At 55.8% G+C, this 22,100-nt stretch overlaps 1 protein-coding gene across 2 annotated transcripts in view; it reads left to right on the top strand.

Moving 5' to 3' along the window:
- Nucleotides 1-1,033: 1,033 nt before the first annotated feature.
- Nucleotides 1,034-22,100, top strand: part of CDH5 (cadherin 5) — a 33,628-nt gene continuing 12,561 nt past the window's right edge. The window contains exons 1-5 of one of the 2 annotated variants that reach the window (XM_037162644.2): nt 1,034-1,135; nt 14,892-15,111; nt 19,504-19,792; nt 20,676-20,792; nt 21,445-21,609. In XM_037162644.2, coding sequence (XP_037018539.2) covers nt 14,911-15,111; nt 19,504-19,792; nt 20,676-20,792; nt 21,445-21,609 — 772 coding nt within the window. In that variant the 5' untranslated portion in view covers nt 1,034-1,135; nt 14,892-14,910. Of the gene's footprint in view, nt 1,136-9,331; nt 9,505-14,891; nt 15,112-19,503; nt 19,793-20,675; nt 20,793-21,444; nt 21,610-22,100 lie in introns of those variants that run through there. The other variant, XM_037162643.2, reaches the window with a different exon arrangement.

Here is a 22,100-nt window from a genome sequence, read left to right as displayed (position 1 = left end):
GCCCCGCTGTCCAACCGAACCAGTTCGGGACTTCCCAGCCACTCATCCACCTGTGGAAAAATGGGCAGCTACGCAAAGGGCAGGTGCTCCCACTGTGCACGCTGGGAGATTCCGAATCAGCTGGCCTGGGGTGGGGTCCCAGTATCTGTGGTTTGTGAAAGTCCCTCATCTGATTTTTATATGAATCTGAGACACCCACCCCCACCCGCCTGCCCAGCTTCTTGGTCAACATGAGCTCTGGCCCTGCCTCAGCTTCCCTATCTTCCAAGCTGCAATTTGGGTTTTGTTTATGTCAACAGCCCTGTAGGGTTGAGGCTCTGATGATCCCCATTTCACAGGTGGGGAAACTGAGGCTCAAGGGGACATGACTGGCCCACAGTCACGTCAGAAGCAGAACCAGGGCACTTGACTCCACCTGATATTCCTAATCCCACACAGGCCCCCGCCAGGCCAGGCTGGCCCTGTGCGCTGGAACCCCCGCCCCCCCGCCCATGGAGAAGCCGATGGCCCTCCAGGGCCAGGAGCTGCAGCCTGTTCCCCTTCTCCACCCCTCACCACCCACCTCACCCCCAAGGCCCCTGAAGCCTCCCCAAATCTGGGGAAGTCTGTCAGGAAGTCACCTGGGAGAATCTGGGCCCAGGCTGACCTGGGCTGGCTCTCTGATTCCGCTGCACCCAGGTTGGGTGGAAAGGCTTAGACTGGCCGAGTCTCAGTGTCCTGAGCTATGAAATGGCAGTAATGGTACCGGCTCTTAGGGTCATGGGAAGGATGGACAAAGGCCCTTGGCAGGTGCTAAGGCCCCACTCAGAGCAGATTTGAGGCCTGGGGTCAGAATGTGAATTGAGCGTCCCAGGTGGGTCCGGGGCTAGGCCTCCGTGGGGACAGCATGGCTGGGCCGAGGCGGCCACCCCCCACAGGCCTGCCTATCTGCAGCCAGCCCGGCCCTCACACAGAAACAATAACAGGAAACCGTCCCAGGGGGAAGTGGGCCAGGGCCAGCTGGAAAACCTGCAGGGGCGGCGGCCGGCCTCCCTCGCCACTGCCGGGTGTGGCTCCCCTCGAGAGGCCTGCTGCTCCACAGAGCTCCACAGCACTCAGCCCCGGACAGACGGTCTGCCTGACGGCCCACAGCACGGTGAGTGAGCGCCCCCAAGCCCCGGCCCACCCCACACCCGTCGCCACATGCCCGAGACAAGGAGGGTCCCGCCTTCCCCATCTACAGAATGGCTGCCGTTGGGGTCCCAGGGGAGAGCCAGGCCTCGGGGCAGAGGGGGTCTCCTCCTGGCCCAGAGCAGGGCCAGGAAGCACACGAACAGGCACCCTCAGGGCTGAGGCAAGGGCCCGGCTCTCCCACGTGTAGACTCCCCCTCGTGACTCCCACCGGCGTCGGGCTCAGAGAGCAGGGGACCGCCTGAGCCGCCAGCGCGCCAGGGCCGGAGGACTGGCACCCAGGCCTAGGCTCCCTTGGGCCCCTGCCGCCCTGGGAGAGGACTGATCATGGCCTGCCCGCATGCCCTCGACCCAAGGCTCTGTGCTGGGACCGGGAGAGGAGCCCTGGAAGGGGCTCGCGGAGCGTGGGCGCCTCCGCCAGTGTGTGCTCCTGCTTCAGAACAGGCAAACGGAGGCTTAACTCCGGGTACTCGAGGCCCTGCCTGTGGAAGCCCTTCCCCTACCTGCCCGCTCAGAGCTGTGGGAACTGGGTCAGGAGGGCAGCCACCCTCTCCCCCAGAACAGCCAGGCACCCACGGTCCTCGAGTGTTAGGGAAGCCCCTCAAAAGGACCTGACCCAGGAGGTCTAGGTGAGGGCCCGGGCCGGAGACAGTGGTGCCGGGTGCAGACCCCAGCCCTCCCGCTCGCTTCCCATGTGACTGGGAAAATCACTCCACGTCACTAGTCTGCTGGCCCACTGTGGGATTGGAGGCAATGCACAGACGGCTCCTATGCGGCGGAGCTCCCATTATCCCATTACCCCCCACCCTGCGAGTCAACTACAGCCTGTATCCACTTCTCAGTGAAGGAAACTAGGATTTGGAGACGTTAAGTAAGAGCCAGGAGCTCGCACCCCAAAGCCCAGGCTCTTTCTGGCAGCTCCAAGCTTCTCAGTGCCGCAGCTTTCTTGTCTGTCAAATGGAGGAAATGGCCTCTTTGTGGGGGAATTTAATGAGGCAACGGACATGCCGGGCTCCGGCAGTGGCTTACAATAGGGCATCTTCAAAAAATCACAGCTGGCCCTGGCCAGACGGCTCAGTTGGTTGGCGCGCCGTCCCATGCACCAAAAAGGTCACAGGTTCCATCCCCGGTCAGGGCACATCCCTAGGTTGCGGGTTCAATGCCCGGTCAGGGTGTGCACAGGAGGCAACTGATGAGTGTTTCTCTCTCACATTAGTGATTCCTTCTCTCTCCTCTGCCCCACCCCTTCCTCTCTCTCTAAAATCAATAAACATCCTTGACTGAGGATTTTTTTAAAAAATCATAGCTGAATTTATCTGCTACCCCAGAGCTGACCATGGCTGTGAATCCACGTGGCTAAACCACAGAGGATTCGGCCCCTGAGGTCAGGAGGCCCCAGCAGGTGAGGGGACAGTGAAAGCCAGAGGACCTCACCCCTGCCCTTCCTCTGGCAAGCACGCTGGGGAGCTCCTGTGAGCCAAGCACGCTTGTCCCCCAGCCAAGACGAGGACGTTCCTGCCCCGAGGGGTGGGCAGACAGAGCCCTACGGGAGGAGAAGGGCGTTCTGGGGGAGGCCGTGTGGCCGCAGGGTTTGTAGAGCGGGACACAGCAAGAGGGCTAGTGACGCTGGAGGCCAGGGGTGCCAGGACCAGGCGCTTCGGTTCACCTTCGGGGGACAGGGAGCAGGGTCTCTCCCGTCCGGCCGGGAGGGCGGCAGCAGCAGACGTCCGAGGGCCTGGGAGCTGCAGAGTCCCAGGCAGCCCTGCCTATTCGGGCTTCCCGTGGTGAGGGGGTAGGGGAGGCATCCGCTGGCCTTGAAGGGGTTAAACTGCCCGCCCTGCAGCCTGGGCCTGAGCAATTGTGCTGCTGAACAAGGGCCGGACATGGGGGCAGGAAGCTAGAGGGGACCACGCTTATTTTCTCCCAGAGTCGGATGACTCACAGCTCTGCCGCTACCTCGGGGGCGCAAGGTGGACACAGCGGCTGCGGACTGGGGAAACTGCCGAGCCCCTCAGCCCTGTGGGCCCATGCCTGCTACATCCATTGCTTCTCCGCACCCCGTTCACCCCCGGCCCCAAGCAACCCTGAAGCTACTAAAAGGATGCCCATTTGACAGATGGGACCCCAGAGGCTGAGAGAGGCTGCTTGGTGAGGTTACAGTACGAGATGAAAGCAGGATATGAGTGAGACCAGATCCTTCTGACCCCACAGCCCCCACCACACTCCATAATCAAGCTCAGAGAGGGGATAAGGCAGGGAGGATTGGCCCTGACTGTTCAAGCCACAGAAGCAGGACTCAGGATGAGCCAGGAGCCCAATAACCCTATGGAAGAAATGTTCCAGGGGACAAGACCTAGCCTGAGGAGCTTGGCTTCTGGCTGGAGAAATACCAAAAAGCCCATCCTGACCCAGGTCCAAGATGATGTTGGGTGGAGAGATCATGGAAGGCTTCCTGGAGGAAGAGAAGAAGCCCAGTAAGATATTGGCAGGCCTTGGGTCCATAATCTGATCCTCAGGCTTCTCTCTCTAGGGCAGTGGATGAACCCAAAGGGCCCTCAACTCCTTCAGGGACCTCCAGATGGCCTGCATGGGGCCCCAGAGTAACAGCCAGATCCTGGCAGGTGTAGAGACCAGGAAGAGGAGTGAGCAGGGCCCGTGAGACCCGGCCAGGCGGGCAGTAAATGAGATTTCCTTCTGGGGGAGAACAGAGAGGAGCAGAAGCGGACCCAGGGCAGAACCAGGAAATGAGGTCAGGTGCGGCTCGGCCAGTTGAGTTCATAGCCTTCCAGGCTGCAACTCACAGAGCACCTACTGTATACTGGGCTTCAAACCGGTGATTTCACTTAATGCTCCTGATGAGGAGGCAGCTGTTCTTGATGAAGCAGCTGGAGCTCAGAAAGGGCAAGGGGCAGACCTAAGGCCACGCAGCTCATGGGCAGGTCCAAACAAGCTTGTTCTGTTGCCTCCACCGGCTGCCTCAGAGCCCCAGGCAAAGTCAGGAAGCCCGGAGGAGCCTAGCGCAGGCTCTGTAGGGGGCTGTTCTCTTCTCGAGGCTTGGAGATGCCCCCTGAGGAGACAGGGACGTGGACTGGATGATCCTAGAACCCAGAGACCCAAGCACAGATTTGTTTCAAATCGCAAACCAGCTCTGCTGAATTCGTGGTACCTGCTTCAGAGTGTATATTGAAGATCCAGGGCCTGAGTTCCAGTTCAGGAGGAATAAACCCTGTGGTTGATTAGCGGTGTCTACCAAGGGTACGGGAACAAGTGAGTGACAACCTATGAGGTCTGTCTTCCCAGTCCAACTATAAGAGGCGCCTCTAGCACGAGGGGTAGGTGTGTGTTCATCGGGGACCCATGAGAAGGCTAATCTCAATGTCCTCAAAGGATCAGCTCTTAAAGTGGTGGGTTGGATGACATCATGGCCATTGGCGAGACTATCTGGGGACAGAGAAGCGCTTCTTGGAGTTACATCAACTATTGCACTGCCCCGCCCACCCGAGGTGTTGTCTGCAAATGTACAGATTTGTTCTGAGCTCCCTGAGTGAAGACAGACAGTGACAAGGCCAGAACTGGAGACTGAGGCAGGCTGGCAGGCAGCGGTGGGGACACCAGGGCCTTGGGTTCGCACAGCTGGGTGTTGGATACAGTGGAGACGGACCCGGGCCTGCCTGGTCAGAGACACTCGGCTGTGTTAGGGGCAGGACTCGATCACAAGACCTCATGAAGGAAGTGGCCTGGGACTTGAAAAGAAGTACAGCATTCACTCGGGGGACACAGCGAGGAAGGGCATTCGGGGGGAGGGAACAGCCTCTGCAGAAAGCCTGCTGGAGAGAGGAAGAGCACTGTGCGTTCGTTCCATGAAGGTCCTGTTCTCCTCCCGCAGGAAGGGGCAGAGAGGTGGGAAAGAGGACAGCCAGCGGGTGGGCAGGAGACAAACCGTTCTGCAAGGCCTTGAACTCTGGCTCAAGAGCTAGATTCATGCTGCAGTGGGTAGGGACCCAGGGAGAGGGGTCAGCAGGGGAGCTGTGTGGTCAGTATGGTCAACTCTAAACAGAGTCAAGACAAGGAAGGACCCTGAGGGGAGGGGATTGGATCTGGGACCCACAGGAGCAGGCCCCCGGGCTGAACTGAGCCGGAAACCAGGAGAAAGCCCAGGGGCAGCTCTTAGCCACCCAGTCCAACCCCCAACACACCCCACCTCTGAGGCTCCCAGGGCCTCACCCTTCAGCCTCCCAGTGTGTGGCTGCCAAGGCCCAGCCATAAATGCTTGGGCTTAGCGGACAATTTGGGAATCTGTGAAGGACTTTGAGGATCCCTGGCTCCAGCCTCTGCCCTGGACTGAGGCTGTGGGGTGGGCGGATGCTGGGAAGAGCAGCCCGTGGCCACACAGGGAGCAGGGACGGGGCTGGGGGTGTGGTGCAACGCATCCCCGCCTGAAGACCCGCCTCCTGCAGGATTGGGGCCCCGCCCCTCATCCCTGACCCGGGCCTCTGGGCAGGAGCCCAGAGTTTGCAGGAGGCTGTGCTGGGACTAAGTGTCCAGTCCCCGTTCTGGGGCTTCGCCTGGAGCTGGGCCCAGCTGGCAGGTCTTGTCCCAGCTGACAGAGAATGTGCTGGGTGGGAAGAGAGGCCAGACCCCAAGAGCAGAGACCCTTCAGGAGCTGGCGTGGGCAGACTCCTGGGGACAGGGATGTGACTTGTGTAGGCATGTTTGCAGGTGTGGTGTATCCGTTTGGCCTGAGGATGTCATGTGGGTATCCCTGACCTGGAGGGCTTCGTCCACCGCACCCCCAGGGCCCGCAGGGTACTCAGTAACCCCCCTAAGCCCCGACTTAGCCCCTGAAACTTCAGGCTTGAGCAGGGGCCTGCGGGATGGTCAGGGGCCAGCCCAGCCCAGAGTGTCTGCCAGGCTGCCCCACTGAGTGGCTCCCAGGGGGCTCCAGGCCTCCTGGGGTGGATGTAGCTACAAATGAAGCAGCTCCAGCCCCTCCCCTCCACTCCCTTTGTGCCCTGTGACCCCCCTGGCCCCTCCTTTTAAAGAGCACAGAGCTAAGCAGCCCTCCCAGCCCCGGCAACACATGGGGGCCAGGAAGATAAAAGGAGCAAAGGGAGTTTTGCCCAGCCCCCCACAGAGGAGGACGGAGAGAGGCAGGACTCACGCCTGGACTGCGACCCTCAGCCCAGCCGAGGCCCCCGCTCTCAGCCCTCTCCCAGCCTCCTGACGCCCCCCTCGAAGCCACACCCGATCCCAAACCACATCGTCTGCCCAACGGCAGCGTCCACCTCCTCCACGGGGATGCAGCCCGTGCTTGCCCCCCAGCACAGTCCAGTGCCAGCCCGCAGTCGGAGCTCGATAGATGTTTGTTGGGTGACGGTGTCACCCCGAGGCTCTAGAGCAGGCTTCAGGGAGGTGGTGACGTGAGAACTAAACCCGGGCAGAGGAGAGAGTGAGGCAAGGTCAAAGGCCAGGATGTGCCCGAGTCGGGTGGGTGTTATCATCCTATGGCTGGAACTGCACTTGGAGGCTCGACAAGCCCCTCTGGGGCCCGGAAGGTAGCCAGAGTGAACAGAGGCACAGGACCCCCACTGGGCTCAGTCCTCGGGCCCAGTGCGGGCACCTCAGTTTCAACCGTGCTGTGGACACAGACCGTACGGGTGGCTCTCCACGGCCGGGCCTGCAGATCTTCCCAGACGGACCGAGGGCACAGACACCCGGGTCTACCGGGAGCTGCCCCCAAGTCTTACGGGGATCCTGGGTGACAGGGACACAGGCGGGCACCTGGCCTCTGCGTGCCCAGCACGCACATCTGAACTACCACGTAAATCCTCTCTCCCCTCAAGGCAGTTGTTGGGCAAGTTTTCAGGGCTGCTCAGCTAGAAATTTCTGAGCTTGGAAATGACTTCCAGAATCTTCCAACCTGGAGTCTTCCAAATTCAATGCATATTTGTCATGCCAAACCCACCCTGCACCAGCGGGCTGCTCTGAACACCATGCGTGCCTCCAAGAGGCATGAGTCCTGTCTGTGGCAAGGTCATGGAAGGGTTAAAGAGAGCCTGACCTCCGCTGTGGCTCTGAGGGCAGGGAGGTGCGGCCAGGAACACGCTGCTTCTAGCTATGGGCACCGTCCATCCTGCCACCTGACTTCCTCATCCATTAGCAGCGGGAGCCAGAAAGATTGTTGGTAAAACTCATGCCCTGGGCATCCTTTTTAACACCCAAATTTCTCCCACAAAAGGCAAAAGACAGAGACAAACATGGCTTTTCAGATGGAAAAGCCCACCAGGGTGTCGGAGAAGGTGGGTCTGGGCCAGGGCTCCAGATCTACCACTTGGGAGTCATTTGTCTTGAGCCTCAGTTTCCTCCTCTGTGAAATGGGCTGATAATCCCCACATCCGGCCGTGGACAATGGGAAAACTGAGATGAGCTCTGCAAAAGCCCAGCAAGGGGGACGGTTTATTATTGTTACTGCGCATCTGCCACTGCAGGGACGGGGGCACGATGGCGACAGGACTCCGTGGGGAGAAAGGCAGCCCAAATGCAAATCCCAGCTCCGCCGCCTGCTGCTGTGTGACCCAGGAGGACTCGCTCCACCTCTCTGAGCCTCACCTGCAAAATAGAATTACATGCAACTGCCTCGCAGTTGGACCCTGTGCCACTGAGGAGGTGCTCAGGAATGTCACTTACAGCCCACTGGGCACATAGGACCGCCCCCCGCCCCCCGCAGACATGCTAGTGATGTGGGGTGACTCTGTGGGGCCAATGCCAGTCCTGTGTGCCAAGGGCGCTCTCTCCGGGGCTCACATTAGGGCCCTTGCTGGCACAGACTGGTCTGCATGCTGAGAAAAGACTTTGTACGTGGGGCCAGCCACAGCCCACTGCGGGGCTGAAGTCCCCGGTGAGGCACGTGGCCCTTGCCTGTGACTGGCTCTGGGGACGAGTCCACCCCCTCACCTTTCCCTCGGCCTGTGGGGCCACCACGTTCCAACCTCCGGTTCTGTTGCCACCTCTCCTTCTTCCCGATTCTTTCCCACCCACCCCTCCCTCCACCTTTGTCCTACCCACAGGATCCCAGGGGGATTTCTCTGCCTCAAGATCCTTAACTGCATCTTATCTGCTAAAGGCCTTTTGTCCTGTACAGGTTCCAGGGATGAGGACCTGGGCACCTGGGGGCGGGGGACATTGTTCGGCCTCCTGCACTGGCCTGGCCACCTCTTCTTGCACCCCACTCTCCCCCCTGTTCCTTTCAATCTGACCCAGGGGCCTTCTTCTGGCTCTTCAAATACTCTAACCACTTTTCTACCTCAGGGCCCTTGTCCTTGTGGGTCCCTGCGCCGAGAATCCCCTTCCCTCCCCTGCATCCCTGGGGCTGACCCTCGGATCCTGCCCGAATGCCATCCCTCCGAGAGGCCTGCCCCAGCCTCTGCACCCCAGTCAGCTGCCCCTCTGTTGCAGCCTCCACTGTAGTCCCCCGAGCACCTCCGGGCCACTAGCTGATGCTTTTGCCCATTTACTTACTTTCCTGGTGTTCCCACTACAGAGCAGAGGCCCGAGGGTGGGCCCCCTCAGCCTGGGGGCCCCTCAAGGCCAGCACCCCGTCTGGCTCAGAGGCCTAAAATTTTTCTTTCCCTGTCTCTCAGTTTTAATTCGGTTTGTTTTACTTTTTCCTTTTCGAGTCACTTCTCACTTCTGGAAGGAAGAACTAAGACTTGTAGTTCCTTTCTAGGCAAAGAAGGAAATGACCCACCAGGCCTGGGTCCAGAGAGGCTGGGACAGGGGTCATGCCTGCTGCCTCCCCTGAGTCAGGACCAGCTTCCTGGCCGGGAATCCCAACCTCCCACGCCTTTGTTCACTGCCTGCCTCTAGCAGGAATGGCTGCCCTTTCCAAATCCTACATCAAAGGACAGGAGTCTTTTCCAACTCAACTGCCTCATCTGCGACTCAGGAATGTGTTACGCAAGGCCAGGATGGTGTCCCCCCAGGCACATGGCACTTGTGTTCTGGGGCCTGCCCTGCCCCGCTCCAGCCCCAGCAGGCCACTTCCTCATGGGCCTGGGGCAGAGGCCATAAGGTGGGGGCTTTGGATGCTAAGATCAGCAATCCAAGAAGCCAGGCCAGTCCAGAGCAGGCACACTCAGCTCTTGGGGACGCCAGCGTGGCGCCAGGGTCTCAGAGGAAGTTCCTAGCGTTCGGAGATCCCCTGTGCTGTGCAGAGGCCAGCCCCTCCTCTAGACCCGGGCAGGCGACAGCTGTAGGAATGGCCTCCTACCCAGCGCCCCACGCGTCTGCATCTCCCCGGGCAGGAGCAGACCTGCACCATCCCAGGGGCTACAGGTCAGTGACACAGGGACCCAGCAGGGGAGGACGGATGGGGTAGGGGCTGAGAGGGCACAGTCACAGCCACGGCCAGAGCCTCCACCTACCGGGGGGCAGTGGGGAATCCCTCTTCCCAGAATTCTGGAGGAAGCCAGGCCCCCCTCAATGGGTGAGCCCAGGTGTCCCAGCCCAGGCTGATCCGAGGCCTGCCTTCAAGGGCAGGCAGTCTGGGCAAGGCAGGGACCCTGTGCTTGGAAGCCCCCCGTGCTTGGTTCATGGTCTTCTGTCTCCGTCTTGAGATTCTTAATGTCTTCTGGCCACAGGACAGCATATTTAAATTTGGCCCTGGGCCCTGAGAATAACAACACCAGTCTCATGAGCCCAGACTCCGGACCTCCACCCCGCCGCCCCCTTGCTCATGCGGCTGCTGCCGAGCTGATCACCTCCAGTGAGTTCTGGGGTGAGGCCTGACCCTCCGGACTGAGACGTCTGGGTTTCCCAGAGCCTTCTAAGACAGCACCAAAGTGGTGCCACCCCACAGGGGCTCTCGGGATGGCCAGGGCGTACGTTTACTTAGAGGAGCCTTTACATCCCACATCCTGGCAGCTGCTGGGACCATGGAGAGCAGTGGGTTTCGGTCAAGGTAATGGCAGGTGAACGCAGTACACACATCTGCCCATAACCACTTTGAAACTACCCCCAAACTGCAGGGCAACTATCATTTAGAAAGAACCCCCTGAGGTCTAGCTGAACAGAAGTCCTACAACTAAGGATGTAAAGAGGAAACCGCATCGAGACTGGGGCAGGCATGGAGGGGCAGAAGGGGCTGGTTCCGCAGCCACGCATGGCAGTTAAAAATCGAGAGGGGTATCTCGGCCACAGAGGTACCCCCGGAGCAGCGAGGGGGGTCTCAACCCCAGACCGAGCTCCCCGGCCCAGGGGTCCAGTGCCAGGAAGAGAAGTCCCCCGTAACTTCTGGCTGTGAAAACCAGCAGGGATCGTAGCGGGAGAGAGCTGTTGGAGTCCCAGATGTTCCTGATTTCTTGTTTGTTTTAGTTGAATGTATTGGGGGGACATTGGTTAATAAAACCATATAGGTTTCAATGGTACGACTCAACAAAACATCATCTGTATAGCTCATCATGCGTGCACCACCCCAAGTCAGGTCTCCTCCCACCCCGATCCCCCCACCCTCCTTTCCCTCTGGTTATCTCCGTAATGTTGTCCGGGCCCATCTGTCAGATACATTTTTTGTTTGTTTTGCTTAATCCATTCACCTTTTTTCACTCAGCCTTTAGCGCCCCCTCCCTTCTGACAGCGGTCAGCCTGTTCTCTGTAGCTATGCTTCTGTTTTAATTTTGTTTGTTAAATTATTTTGCTGATTAGATTCCACATATAAGTGAGATCATATGGTGCTTGTCTGTTCCTGACTGGCTTGTTTCACTTAGCATAATAGTTTCTAGGTCTGTTCATGTTGTGGCAAAAGGTAAGATTTTGTTCTTTTATATATACATACATGTAGCTGAGTAGTATTCCCTTGTGTAAATGTACCACAACTTTTAATCCACTCATCTGCTAATGGGCACTCAGGCCACTTCCAAACCTTGGCTTTGTAAATAACATGGCAATGAACCTAAGGGTGCATATATTCTTCTGAATTAGTATTTTGGGTTTTTTCAGCTAGATTCCCAGCAGTGGGATCACTGGGTCAAAAGTGGTCCCATGTTTTATTTTTTGAGCAAACTACACACTGCTTTCCACAGTGGCTGCCCCATCTGCATTCCCACCGACAGTGCCTCCGCTTCCCTTACCCGGACCTACTCAGACTCAGTAGCTCTGAGCTCTAGTGCTGGGGCAGCAGACCGAAAGGCACCAGGGACACAGGAGGAGGAACTGAACGGTCTGGCTTTGAGGTGGGGCTGGTGGGGCAGCTTTCTCCCAGACAAAAGCGCTAGCAGAGGCCGTTGTTCTTTGCTGAGCCCTCCACCACAGAGCTGGCAGACAGGCAGCATACCGGAGCCTCCATCCCCCTGGCTAACACAGTTCGCTCTGCCCTGCTGATTCCCTGAGACTCCATCATCCCCAACGTGCAGCAGACCCCAGCTGCTTCCAGTGCCATCTCCATACAAAGACCTGTCTTGGCTCAAGCTACAGACTTTCCTAAAATCTCTCAGAGGTTCAAAAATCCCAAACAAGGAGCTTCTGGCTTCAACGCACCCAGTACTTTTTTGCAAAGTGGCCCCAGGCCCTTCACTGGGGAAAGCTGGCCTTGATTTGTAGCTTGGCTTTCCCCAGGCACCTCCAAGCCCAGCAAAACTAGCTGCACTCTGCAGATTGCTTTGCAGCTCATGTCGGGCGGCCCTAGGCAGGGCACAAGTGGTGACTGACCTTGGCCTGCACCTCCCCAAAGGCCCCAAGCCAGCACGCCAGGTGGACAGCGGCAGGTCATGCTACAGCAGCACCTAACCACCTCTAGAGCAACACACTAACGTGGTAAACCTGCTGGGGACCAGAGCCCCCCTGAAGGAAGTCCTGCTCCACAGGGTAAACCTCTATAGCACCTTCTCCTCTGTAGCCACAGCCAGTCCTGGCAGTTGATTGGCCTGGGGGTAAATCCCTCCCACTGACATGCCAACAGCTATCTAGGCTCAACTACAACAAGTAGGTACGCACAACTCACACAGGGGGTATACCTGGAGCAGCAACTCGGACCCCCCAGGGAGGCTGCACCCCAGGGGCCTACAGAACACCTACTATATAAGACCACTCTACCAAGACTGAGAGATGTAGCAGCTCTTCCTAATACACAAACAAATATAGGTAGGCAGCCAAAACAGGGAGACAAAGAAACATGTCCCAGCCAAAAAAACAGAACAAAACTCCATAAAAAGAACTAAACAAAATGGAAACAAGCAGTCTACCAGATACAGAATTCAATTCCCTGGTTACGAGGATGCTCAATGAACTTAGGGGCAGAGCAGGTGAACTTAGTGAGAACTGCAAAAAGAGATAGAAATTATAAAAGTGGAGACAGAAAACATTAAAAAGAGCCACTCAGAAATGAAAAATACAATAACTGAAATGAAGAATACATTACAGGGAATCAACAGTGGAGTAGGTGAAGCAGAGGATCAAATCAGTATTTTGGAAGATAAGGATGCAGAAAATATCCAATCAGAACAGCAAAAAGAAAAAAAGAATACAAAAAAATAAGGATAGTGTTAGACACACAAGTCCAAGAAGTGCTGACACATCAGCATTAAAATGCCAAAGTTAAAGATAAAGAGAGAATCTTAAAAGCAGCCAGAGAAAAGCAGTTAGTTACCTGCAAGGGAACTCCCATAAGACGTCAGCTGATTTTTCAATAGTAAGTTGGCAGGCCAGAAGGGACTGGCACGAAATATCCAAAGTGATGAAGAGCAAGGACCTATAACCAAGAGCATTCTCCCAAGTCAAGGCATCATTTAGAATTGGAGGACAGATACAGAGCTTCCCAGACAAGGAAAAGTTGAAGGAGCTCAGTACCACCAAATCAGTATTATAAGAAATGTTAAAGGGTTTTCTTTAAGGAGAAGAAAAAATCAAAAATACAAAAAATAAATGGCAATAAATTCATATCAACAATTACTTTAGCTGCAAATGGATTAAATGCTCCAATCAAAAAATATCTGGTAGCTGAATGAATAACAAAACGAGACCCTTCTATAAGCTGCCACGTCCAATGACCCTCACTTCAGATCAAAAGACACACACAGACTGAAAGCAAAGGGATGGAAACATTTCATGAAAATTGCAATAAAAAGGGGGGGTAGCAATACTTACAGCAGAAAAAAAAAAAACACTTTAACAAAAGACAAAGAAGGACCCAGCAATTCCACTTCTGGGTATTTATTTGAAGAGACCCAAAACACTAAAAGTCATATATATCCATATGTTCATTGCAGCATTACTTTTTTTCTAAAGATTTTATTTATTTTATTTTTAGAGAAAGGGGACAGGAGGGAGGAAGAGAGGGAGAGAGACATTGATGTGTAAGAGAAACGTGGATTGGTTGCCTCCCATACTCGCTCCAACCAGGGGGCCCTGGCCCACAACCCCAGCATGTTCCCTGACCAGGAATCAAACCGACGGCCTTTTGCTTTGCAGGACCGTGCTCCACCAACTGAGCCACACAGGTCAGGGCAACTGCAGCCCTATTTTCAATCGCCAAGATAGGGAAGCAAAGTAAGTGTCCATCAATAGAGTGAACGGATAAAGAAGTGGTGCATATATACGATGGAATAGGACTCAGCCAGGAAAGGAAAAAGAATGAAATCTTGCACCTGCAACAACATGGATGAGCGTGGAGGGTACTGTGTGAAGTGAAATAAGTCAGGGAAAACAAACGCTATATGATTTCACATGTATGTGGAATCTAAAATCCAAAAAACAGAACAGAACATCCTGTTAAAATCCAAAAACAGGCAGAACAGAAACAGACTCACAGATACAGAGAAGATTTTAACAGGTGCCGGATGGGAGGGTATTGGAGGGGGATGGAGAAAAAGGTGAAAAGATGAGTACAAACTGGTAGTAACTGGATGGTCATGGGGATGTAAAGTGCCGTGTAGGGATGTAGTCGATAGTAACGTAGTAACTCTGTATGGTGTCAGATGGGTACTAGATTTATCGGGGATGATCAAAAAGTTATATAAGTGTCTAATCACTGGGCTTTACACCTGAAACTAATTTAACATTATACTTCAACTTTTAATAAACAAACAAAGAGAACAGAAGGAAAAAGGATGAACTTTTGGGCCCTCCCGACTCATCTGCGTGTAGTCTGAATGACCTCAGAAATGTTACTAAACCTCTCTTCTCCGCAGCTTCCCTGTGAAATGAGGATTACAGTTATACGCACCTCGAGGGTTGCCCGGAGAATTAAATCGGATAACAGGGAGTGCCTGAATGGCGCCAGGCAAATAATAAAGTGTTGGATAAATGTTAGCTGGGTTCCACTGTTGGCCTCACCACTTGCCCTAATGTGAACTTGACTTCTTTGTATGTTGGTTTCTGAGGTGTAAAACGAGGATAACTGGGTGCCCACTGCACAGGGCTTTGGGAGCAAACTGTCAGCATCAGCACCGCCCCCTCCTCCGGGAAGCCTTCCTGACAGCGCCCTTCTGGGCCCACCTCTCACCTGCACTTGCTTCCACACGAGCACGAGTGACACTTGAATAGGAATTCTTTCTGTGTCTGTCTTCCCCTCCCAGACCTGGAGCTCCTCGCTGGGGCCGGAGCAGAGTCCAGTTCTGCTGGTACCAGCAGAGGGTGAAGGATGCGGGGAGATCGGCTGTCCCCGGGAACTGCTCACTCACATGGGCAGCAACTGATATGCCCTGATGGTGTCTCCTCTCCCTCCTCAGATCTGTGCCTCCTCAGAAGATGCACCTGCCCCTGATACTGCTGGCCACAGTGGGCACCTGCCTGGGCCTGCTGACAGCAGCTGCCGCAGGCTCTGACCCTGCCCAGCTGGACAGCCCCGGCGTGCTACCCACCCACCGGCGCCAGAAGAGAGACTGGATTTGGAACCAGATGCACATTGACGAGGAGAAAAACACCTCGCTGCCCCATTACGTGGGCAAGGTGAGGCTGGGGCCCAGGGCAGGGGAGGCCTCGGCAGCAGGTGGCCCGCGGGGATGGTGGAGGTGGTAAAGAGGGTGCGGCAGTAGGGTGGGGGTGGCAGCTGCGCGGGGGATGGCACCGGAGGTAAAGCCGATGGGGTGGTGGTGGTCGAGATAATGAAGGGAAAAGGGATGTCGTGATGTCGATTGTGGTTGTGATGATGGTGATGGCAAAGAGGAAGGTCGTGGTGGTGGTGGTGATGGGAGTGATGGGAAAGGGGGAGGTGGGTGGTAATAATGGAGGTGATGATGGCGGTGACGGCGATGAGGAAGGGGAAGAGGGAGGGTGGTGATGGTGAACATGGAGGTGATGGTGGTGGTGAGGTGGTCGTGAGGGTGAGGATGAGGATGAGGAAGAGGGAGTTATCGTTGGTGGTGGCGGTGTAGGGACTGTGCCTGTGATGGCGGTGGTGGTGAGGCAGTTATGGTGGAAATGATGGTGAATGGTATGGCACATCTTGCCCCAGAACTTGGGCTGGGGACCAAATACCGCAGGTGGAAGGACCACCCCACATACAGGCTGAAAAGACCAGTCCAGGGCTCCGGGCAGAGCCAGCCACACAAGTTTCCCACCTGAGAGGTCTGGGGTGCCTGAGCACCTTCTGCAGAATTGTGCTGTTGACAAAATTAATCATCCAGGCCTCAGTTTGCCAACCCTGGTCTAGGCCTTTGAACCTCCTCCTCAAAGAAAAAAAAAAGAGAACAAAAGAAAAGCCTCTCCCGCAGACCACCGCTCCTAGTTTTCTGTGGCCCTACACAATGCCCCAGCTTCCAGAACACCCACAACAAGGCACCCGACACAAGCCTGCCCTCCAGGGCTCCGGCTCCTGCTTCCTTCCTCCTTGAAACTCACTCATCCCTTGTCATCCTCCTAGAACTTAGAGTGACGCCCGAACTGTCTGACTGTGCCGTGTTGTTACTGATGTCAAAACCGAGCATTCTAACAAGAATGGCTCTGGTGGGGGACTTCCCACACAAGGACAGGGAGACGGACTAGGCGTTTTCAATGAGGAAAAAAACTTCTGAGGGCCTGCAATCCCACCGTGTCTGCTACTTGGACTCTAAACGTGGTTGGCCGAGGAAATGACAGATGGATGCACCGATGACAGGAAACACAGCACCAACCACCACGGCAGAGACACCACGGCCCCCACCTTGTAGAGCCCGTGGTCCTAAATAGGGGCTGGCAGAACTGGCCCCCTACCTGGTTTTGTAAATGAAGTTTTATTGGAACAGAGTCACCCCCCACACTTACGGATCGTGGTGGCTGCTTCCGTGCTAGAACGGCACATCTGAGTAGCTGTGACGAAGGCCATAGGACCTACAGAGTTGAAAATACTTCCTGTCTGGCCTTTCACAGAAACAGTTTGTCCCCCCACTCCCCTTGTCTTAGAAGCACAGCACATATTAGACAGGGAACTCGGCCAACAGCGGTGATGGGGGAGCCCTGTGGTTAAAGGAAAACAGACTGCACAGGAGCCTGTGATGGAGGAGGGCCCAGTCTGGCCTCGCGTCAGAAATGCCACCGCAGCCAGGGGGACCCACTGGCAACACGGCCACCTGACTGTGCATGGGCTCCTCTGGGTCCCAAGCATGACTGGCAAGTTTAAATCCCTCCGTGTGGCCACTCAGGGGGAAAAGACGCTTGCCCAGGACAGAGCTTTAGGAGAACTCGGTCCCAGGACAGCACAGGGTTCCTAACTCCCAGCACGAATCTGAACACTATGTGTCGTAAAGGAAAAGGCCACCCCCACCCACGTCCTTCCAAACGGGATAATTCTGCCATGAATCATCCCCTGCAGAGAGTGACTGGACCCAAGGATGAGTCAGGGAGGACCAGCAGCAAACAGAAACACCTGCGTCACACGCAGCCTGACAGGGTGACCTTTACAGGGATCACCTGAGGGTCTCGGAGAGGGAGGAACAGCGTCAGGCCTGCCGTCATCTGCCACTTGGTACCTGCATGTCGCTGAGGGACAGAGGAGCCACAGGAAGTCCCTACCCTGAATGGAGACAAGGGTGCCTGGCAGGGACAAGCACAGGGCTCCAAGGAGCACTTCTTGGCTCCCAAAGACGTCACCTAAGGGAAGGAAGTCCCTGTTTCCCAAGGGCAGAGCTCGGGGCCTTTGTTTACAGAGCCCGCTGGACAATGGGAGTGCACCCGGGGCCGGCTTCTGAATCCACAGACGTCAGTCATTTAGAGGTTTTGTCCAAACGCAGTAATGCCTTGTATTTGTATTTATTTATCTTCTTATAACTGAAAGTTTCTTTAGAAATTCCGCAAGGTAGGAAAAGTGAACCAGCTGGGCGTGGGCTCAGAAGATGAGTCACAGAGAGCGGCTGAGGAAGGGCCCTGGGGGCTCAGGAGAGAGAAAGCCAAGCTCCGGGCACAGACGCCGCCAGTGGGCGGGCTGCGGAGAGCGAGGGCGCGCTCCCACAAAATCCATAACCCGCAGTCTGATCGGGAGGGAAACATCGGACACGTTCCCACAGGAGGGCCTCCTCCGCCAGGGACAACACCTCCGCCGAGTCTGAGAAGCTGCCCCGGCCCAGGGAGGCGTGAACCAACAGGACGGCTGGATGCGGCGGGGTGTCCGGGGTGGGATCTAAGAACAGAAAAGGCACATCAAGTAAAAACTAGGAAAAACGTGCATAAGCGATGGGCTTTAGTCAACATGATGCATCCATATTGTTCACTGGATCATAATGAAGGTACCAGGCTCATGCTCATGTATGATGTTGGTGATAAGGGGAACCGGAAGCAGGATGTGTGAGAACTCTCTGCACCATCTTTTTCCACTTTCCTCTAAGTCTTAAATTTTCCAAAAAGTAAAGTCTATTTAAGAAAAGCTGGGGGAAGGAAACCAGAAGCACAATCAAATGAAATCTTACGCAGAGTTCTAATACAACAGGTCGAGGCTGACTCACTGCCGCTCACTGTCCCCTCCCCGTGGAGCCTATCACGCCCACTCATAACCAAGCCGCGGTCTTATCCTAATCCCCAGCAACTCATGCAGGGCCCCAGCTATCCCTCCTCCTGAGTCCTCACACTCCCTTCAGGCCACAGGGGGCAGAGCCTAACTATTCATCAGGACTCAGCCACTGAGCCTCAGCACCGCCTTGAGAAACCACCTTCCCGCCCCCACACCCAGCAGCCCTGTTCCAGAAAGCTCTGCCAGCTCCCGCTGCTGCCCTACCTCCTCCCACCCAAGGAGAGCGTCCCCACTCCTCGTCCCCGCCTCCTTACCCTGCAGGCTCTTCTCCACGCTCTGTTCCCTGGCTTCTCGCCCCACGGCCCCTTGGGTGCTGCTCCCACCCCGGGCTCCAGCAACTACCAAACCCAAGGGACGTGCCCAGACCTCGTGCGATTTGACTGCACCTTTTCTGGAAGCTCCCTCTTCCGTCTGCAACCCACTCTTTCTTGGCCAACAGACATATAAAAAAAAAAATGCTCACTGTTCCTAACCATCAGAGAAATACAAATTAAAACCACAATGAGACATCGCCCCACACCTGTCAGAATGGCTGTCCTCAAAAAGACAGCCAACAACCAGTGTTGGGGAGGATGTGGAGAAAAGGGAACCCTTGTGCGCTGTTGGTGGGAATGCAAGCTGGTGCAGCCGCTGTGGAAAAGAGCCCGAGGTTTAATTAAATTAAAAATAGAACTGCCACACGACCCTGCAATTCATTCCTAGACATGCATCCAAAGAGCAACAAAAACACTAACTCAAAAATACACGTGCACCCCTATGCTCGTGCGGTGCTATTTACAACAGCCGAGACACGGAGCAACCCAGGCGCCCACAGATCGGTGAATGGATAAAGAAGATACGTGTGTATACACACGTACACGCACATGGCTCATTTCACTTACATGTGGAATCTAAGAAAACAAACCAGAAAACAGAATGTAGGGAGAACAAACTGGTAATTGCCAGAAGGGGGGACGGTGGGGCATGAGTGATCAGGGTGGAGGGAATAAGAGACCCAGGCTGCAGTTACAGGTAAATGACTAAGTCGGGAGGATGTCGTTCACAGCATAGCGAAGACGGTCAGTAATATCACAGTCACTCGGTATCGTGACAGGTGGTTACTGGACTTCGTGTGGCGACCACATCATAAGGAGCATGGATGTTGGATGGGCACGTGGTACACCCCAGACTGATATAATATTGTATAACCACTATACTTTTAAAAAGTGCAGTATCACATCCCCAATACCACACACGTGTGCACAAATATGTGTATATGTGCGTGCATGCACACACATACATGCCCACATGCACACTCACATGTGTACACGCATGCACAGAGCACTGCCCATTCCTGGCTCAGGGCACCTGTTCTTTCCTAGATCAAATCGAGTGTGAACAGCAAGAACGCCAAGTACCTGCTCAGAGGAGAGTCCGCCGGCAAGGTCTTCCGGGTCAACGAGGACACAGGGGACGTGTACGCTTTGGAGAGGCTGGACAGGGAGAAGATCTCCGAGTACCAGCTCATTGCCCTCGTGGTGGACAAGAACACCAACAAGGACCTAGAGTCTCCTTCCAGCTTCACCATCAAAGTCCACGATGTCAATGACAAGTGGCCTGTGTTCACCCACCGCTTTTTCAATGCATCTGTGCTCGAGATGTCGACCACAGGTATGTGCTCGGCCTGTCCCTCTCCCCTCTCTCTCCCTCCTCCCCAGCCTGAAGGCACCTCTCCATCTGCAACTTCACCAGCTGGGGCCAGCATCAGTGAGCGCGGGGCAGTGACAGCGATGACCCTAGTCATGGACTGAGCCCTGATCCTACTCATGGGCTGAGCCTTAACCATCAGAGATACACACGCGTCATTACTCTTTAGAGCAAACCTCGCCCACTGCTCTGACTCTCAGGACTAACACAACCAGAGCGTAGCTTTTGCATGTGAATAATGCCAACTCTGCCACCGAGGCAAGAGCTATCTCTGGGATCCACGCGGGAGTAGAGGGGATGACTAGAACCCTCACCCCAGGGTGTGTCTCCAGCCTGGACTGCTGGCCTCCGGAGCCTTCTCTTCATTCCTCAGTTCTACTCCAATCCTCCAGGGGGTGCCAGAAAAGGGTCCCTAGCCAAGGCCTGGGGACCAGACCTTCCTGTTAAGTATGGGGATCCTGAAGTTCAAGGGAAAAAGAGCAGTGACACCCACCCCTTCAGGGGCACCTTCCCACTCCCTTGCTTCCACCCTTCCGGGGGAGAAGAGGAGCAGCCCCTCACTCTCCCAGGTTTCTCCTCATGACCTCAAGCACGTACCCCTCCCTCGTGTCCACATCGATGGAAACCACCTGTCCTCTCTGCCCGCTCCAAGGCCAACCAGGCTGGGCCTCCACCCCTGTCAGCACTCTGTCCCCATGCAGGCTTCTCAGGAGACAACACAGCCTCTCCCCGCTCCAGACCAGGGGAGGTGGGTTCGGGGAGCACCCTGAGCCCCATTTGCCCTCATCTGAGACTGGAGAAGGGCTGGCAGTCACAAGGCCGCAACCCCTGGTCTCTCTCTGCACAGGGACCTCGGTCATCCGTCTGACAGCAGTGGATGCAGACGACCCCACTGTGGGAGACCACACCTCTGTCATGTACCAACTACTGGGAGGAGGCGAACATTTTGGCATTGATAATAATGGTCTGTATGACTAACCCTCTGTGGCTTGTGGGGGAGGGGAGAACGTTCCAGGTGCAGGCGCTGGGGGAAGTCCAATCCGGCAGGTGTCAGCGACTGCTGCGCAGCACTGTGCTGCGGAGGTGGTCCGTATCGCGTGTTCAGACAAGGTGGCTGAGGTTAAAAGGAAGTAGACAGGTACCCAAGCCGTGGACTCCAATCCTGGGAACCAAAGTCAGGACCCAGGCGCCAGGGGTGAGAGCCGGTTGGCAGCTCCGGTGCCCATTCAGAGAGCTCTGGCACCAAGCCCAGCAATTCTACTCACCTTCTCTAGAAGCCTCAGACAGGTGAACCAAACTCTGCCAGCCAGCGTCCCCTCAGTGGAAAATGGGGAGCTGATGCTCGCCCCCCATGGCAGCTGTGAAGCAGGGGATGGATGATGTGCAGAGAGCACTCGGTCACTGTAATGATCCACTCACTGGCACTTCTCAAACTGTGACAACTGAGTCTTGGGAGCAAGACAGAAGCCCGGTGGCTGACCGCTGTCCCGCAGCCTTGGCTGCACCTGGAGTGCCCAGGGTGCTTTTAAGACAGGTGCTCTCAGGAGCGGCCTGGGCAGCAGTGTTTTCTCCAAGCTCCCCAGGTCACGCGGCTCCTACTGGGACACTTTTTGCAGGACTCATTTACACAAAAAGCAACAGCTTGGACCGAGAGGTGCAGGCCAGGTACGAGATCGTGGTGGAAGCACGAGACGCCCAAGGCCTCCGGGGGGAGTCGGGCACGGCCACCGTGCTGATCACTCTGCAGGACATCAACGACAACTTCCCCATCTTCACCCAGTGTAAGCCCCTCCCCTGGGGCCCTGGGGAGAGCAGGGGCTGGGATACCCCAGGGACAGAGCTAGGAGCCCCCCACCTCTTCCCCCACCCCAGGGTGGGCCTAAGGGGAGGGGCCCTGCTCCCCACCCATGCACAATTTCCCAGGACTGTCCTGCTGACCCCTGACTCAAGACATTGACCCACCCACAGACTGATTTTCCCCAAAAATGTCTGGCAAGGGCTTTTGACAAACCCTTGGTGGCGCTGGGGGGACAGTCAGAAGGCTCTTCACTTGTATCCCCATTGCTGAGGCGAAGTTCACAGGCGCAGCCACCCGAGGACCGGCCAGGTTTCCCCAAGTGGCCTCACTGTATATGGCACATGCTCCCCGAAAGCAGAACTTATCTCCTTGTCCCTCTTGTCAAAGAATAACTCCCCTAGCAAAGTGCCTGGCACACAGTAGGTGCTCAATAATTAGTTGGATGGAAGGAAGGTGGGAAGGAAGGATAGAGTG

Source organism: Artibeus jamaicensis, unplaced genomic scaffold (assembly GCF_021234435.1).
Source record: "Artibeus jamaicensis isolate MK-2021 breed Jamaican fruit bat unplaced genomic scaffold, CSHL_Jam_final contig_464, whole genome shotgun sequence".
Classification (NCBI taxonomy): domain Eukaryota; kingdom Metazoa; phylum Chordata; class Mammalia; order Chiroptera; family Phyllostomidae; genus Artibeus; species Artibeus jamaicensis.
This window is presented reverse-complemented; position numbering and strand designations above follow the sequence as displayed.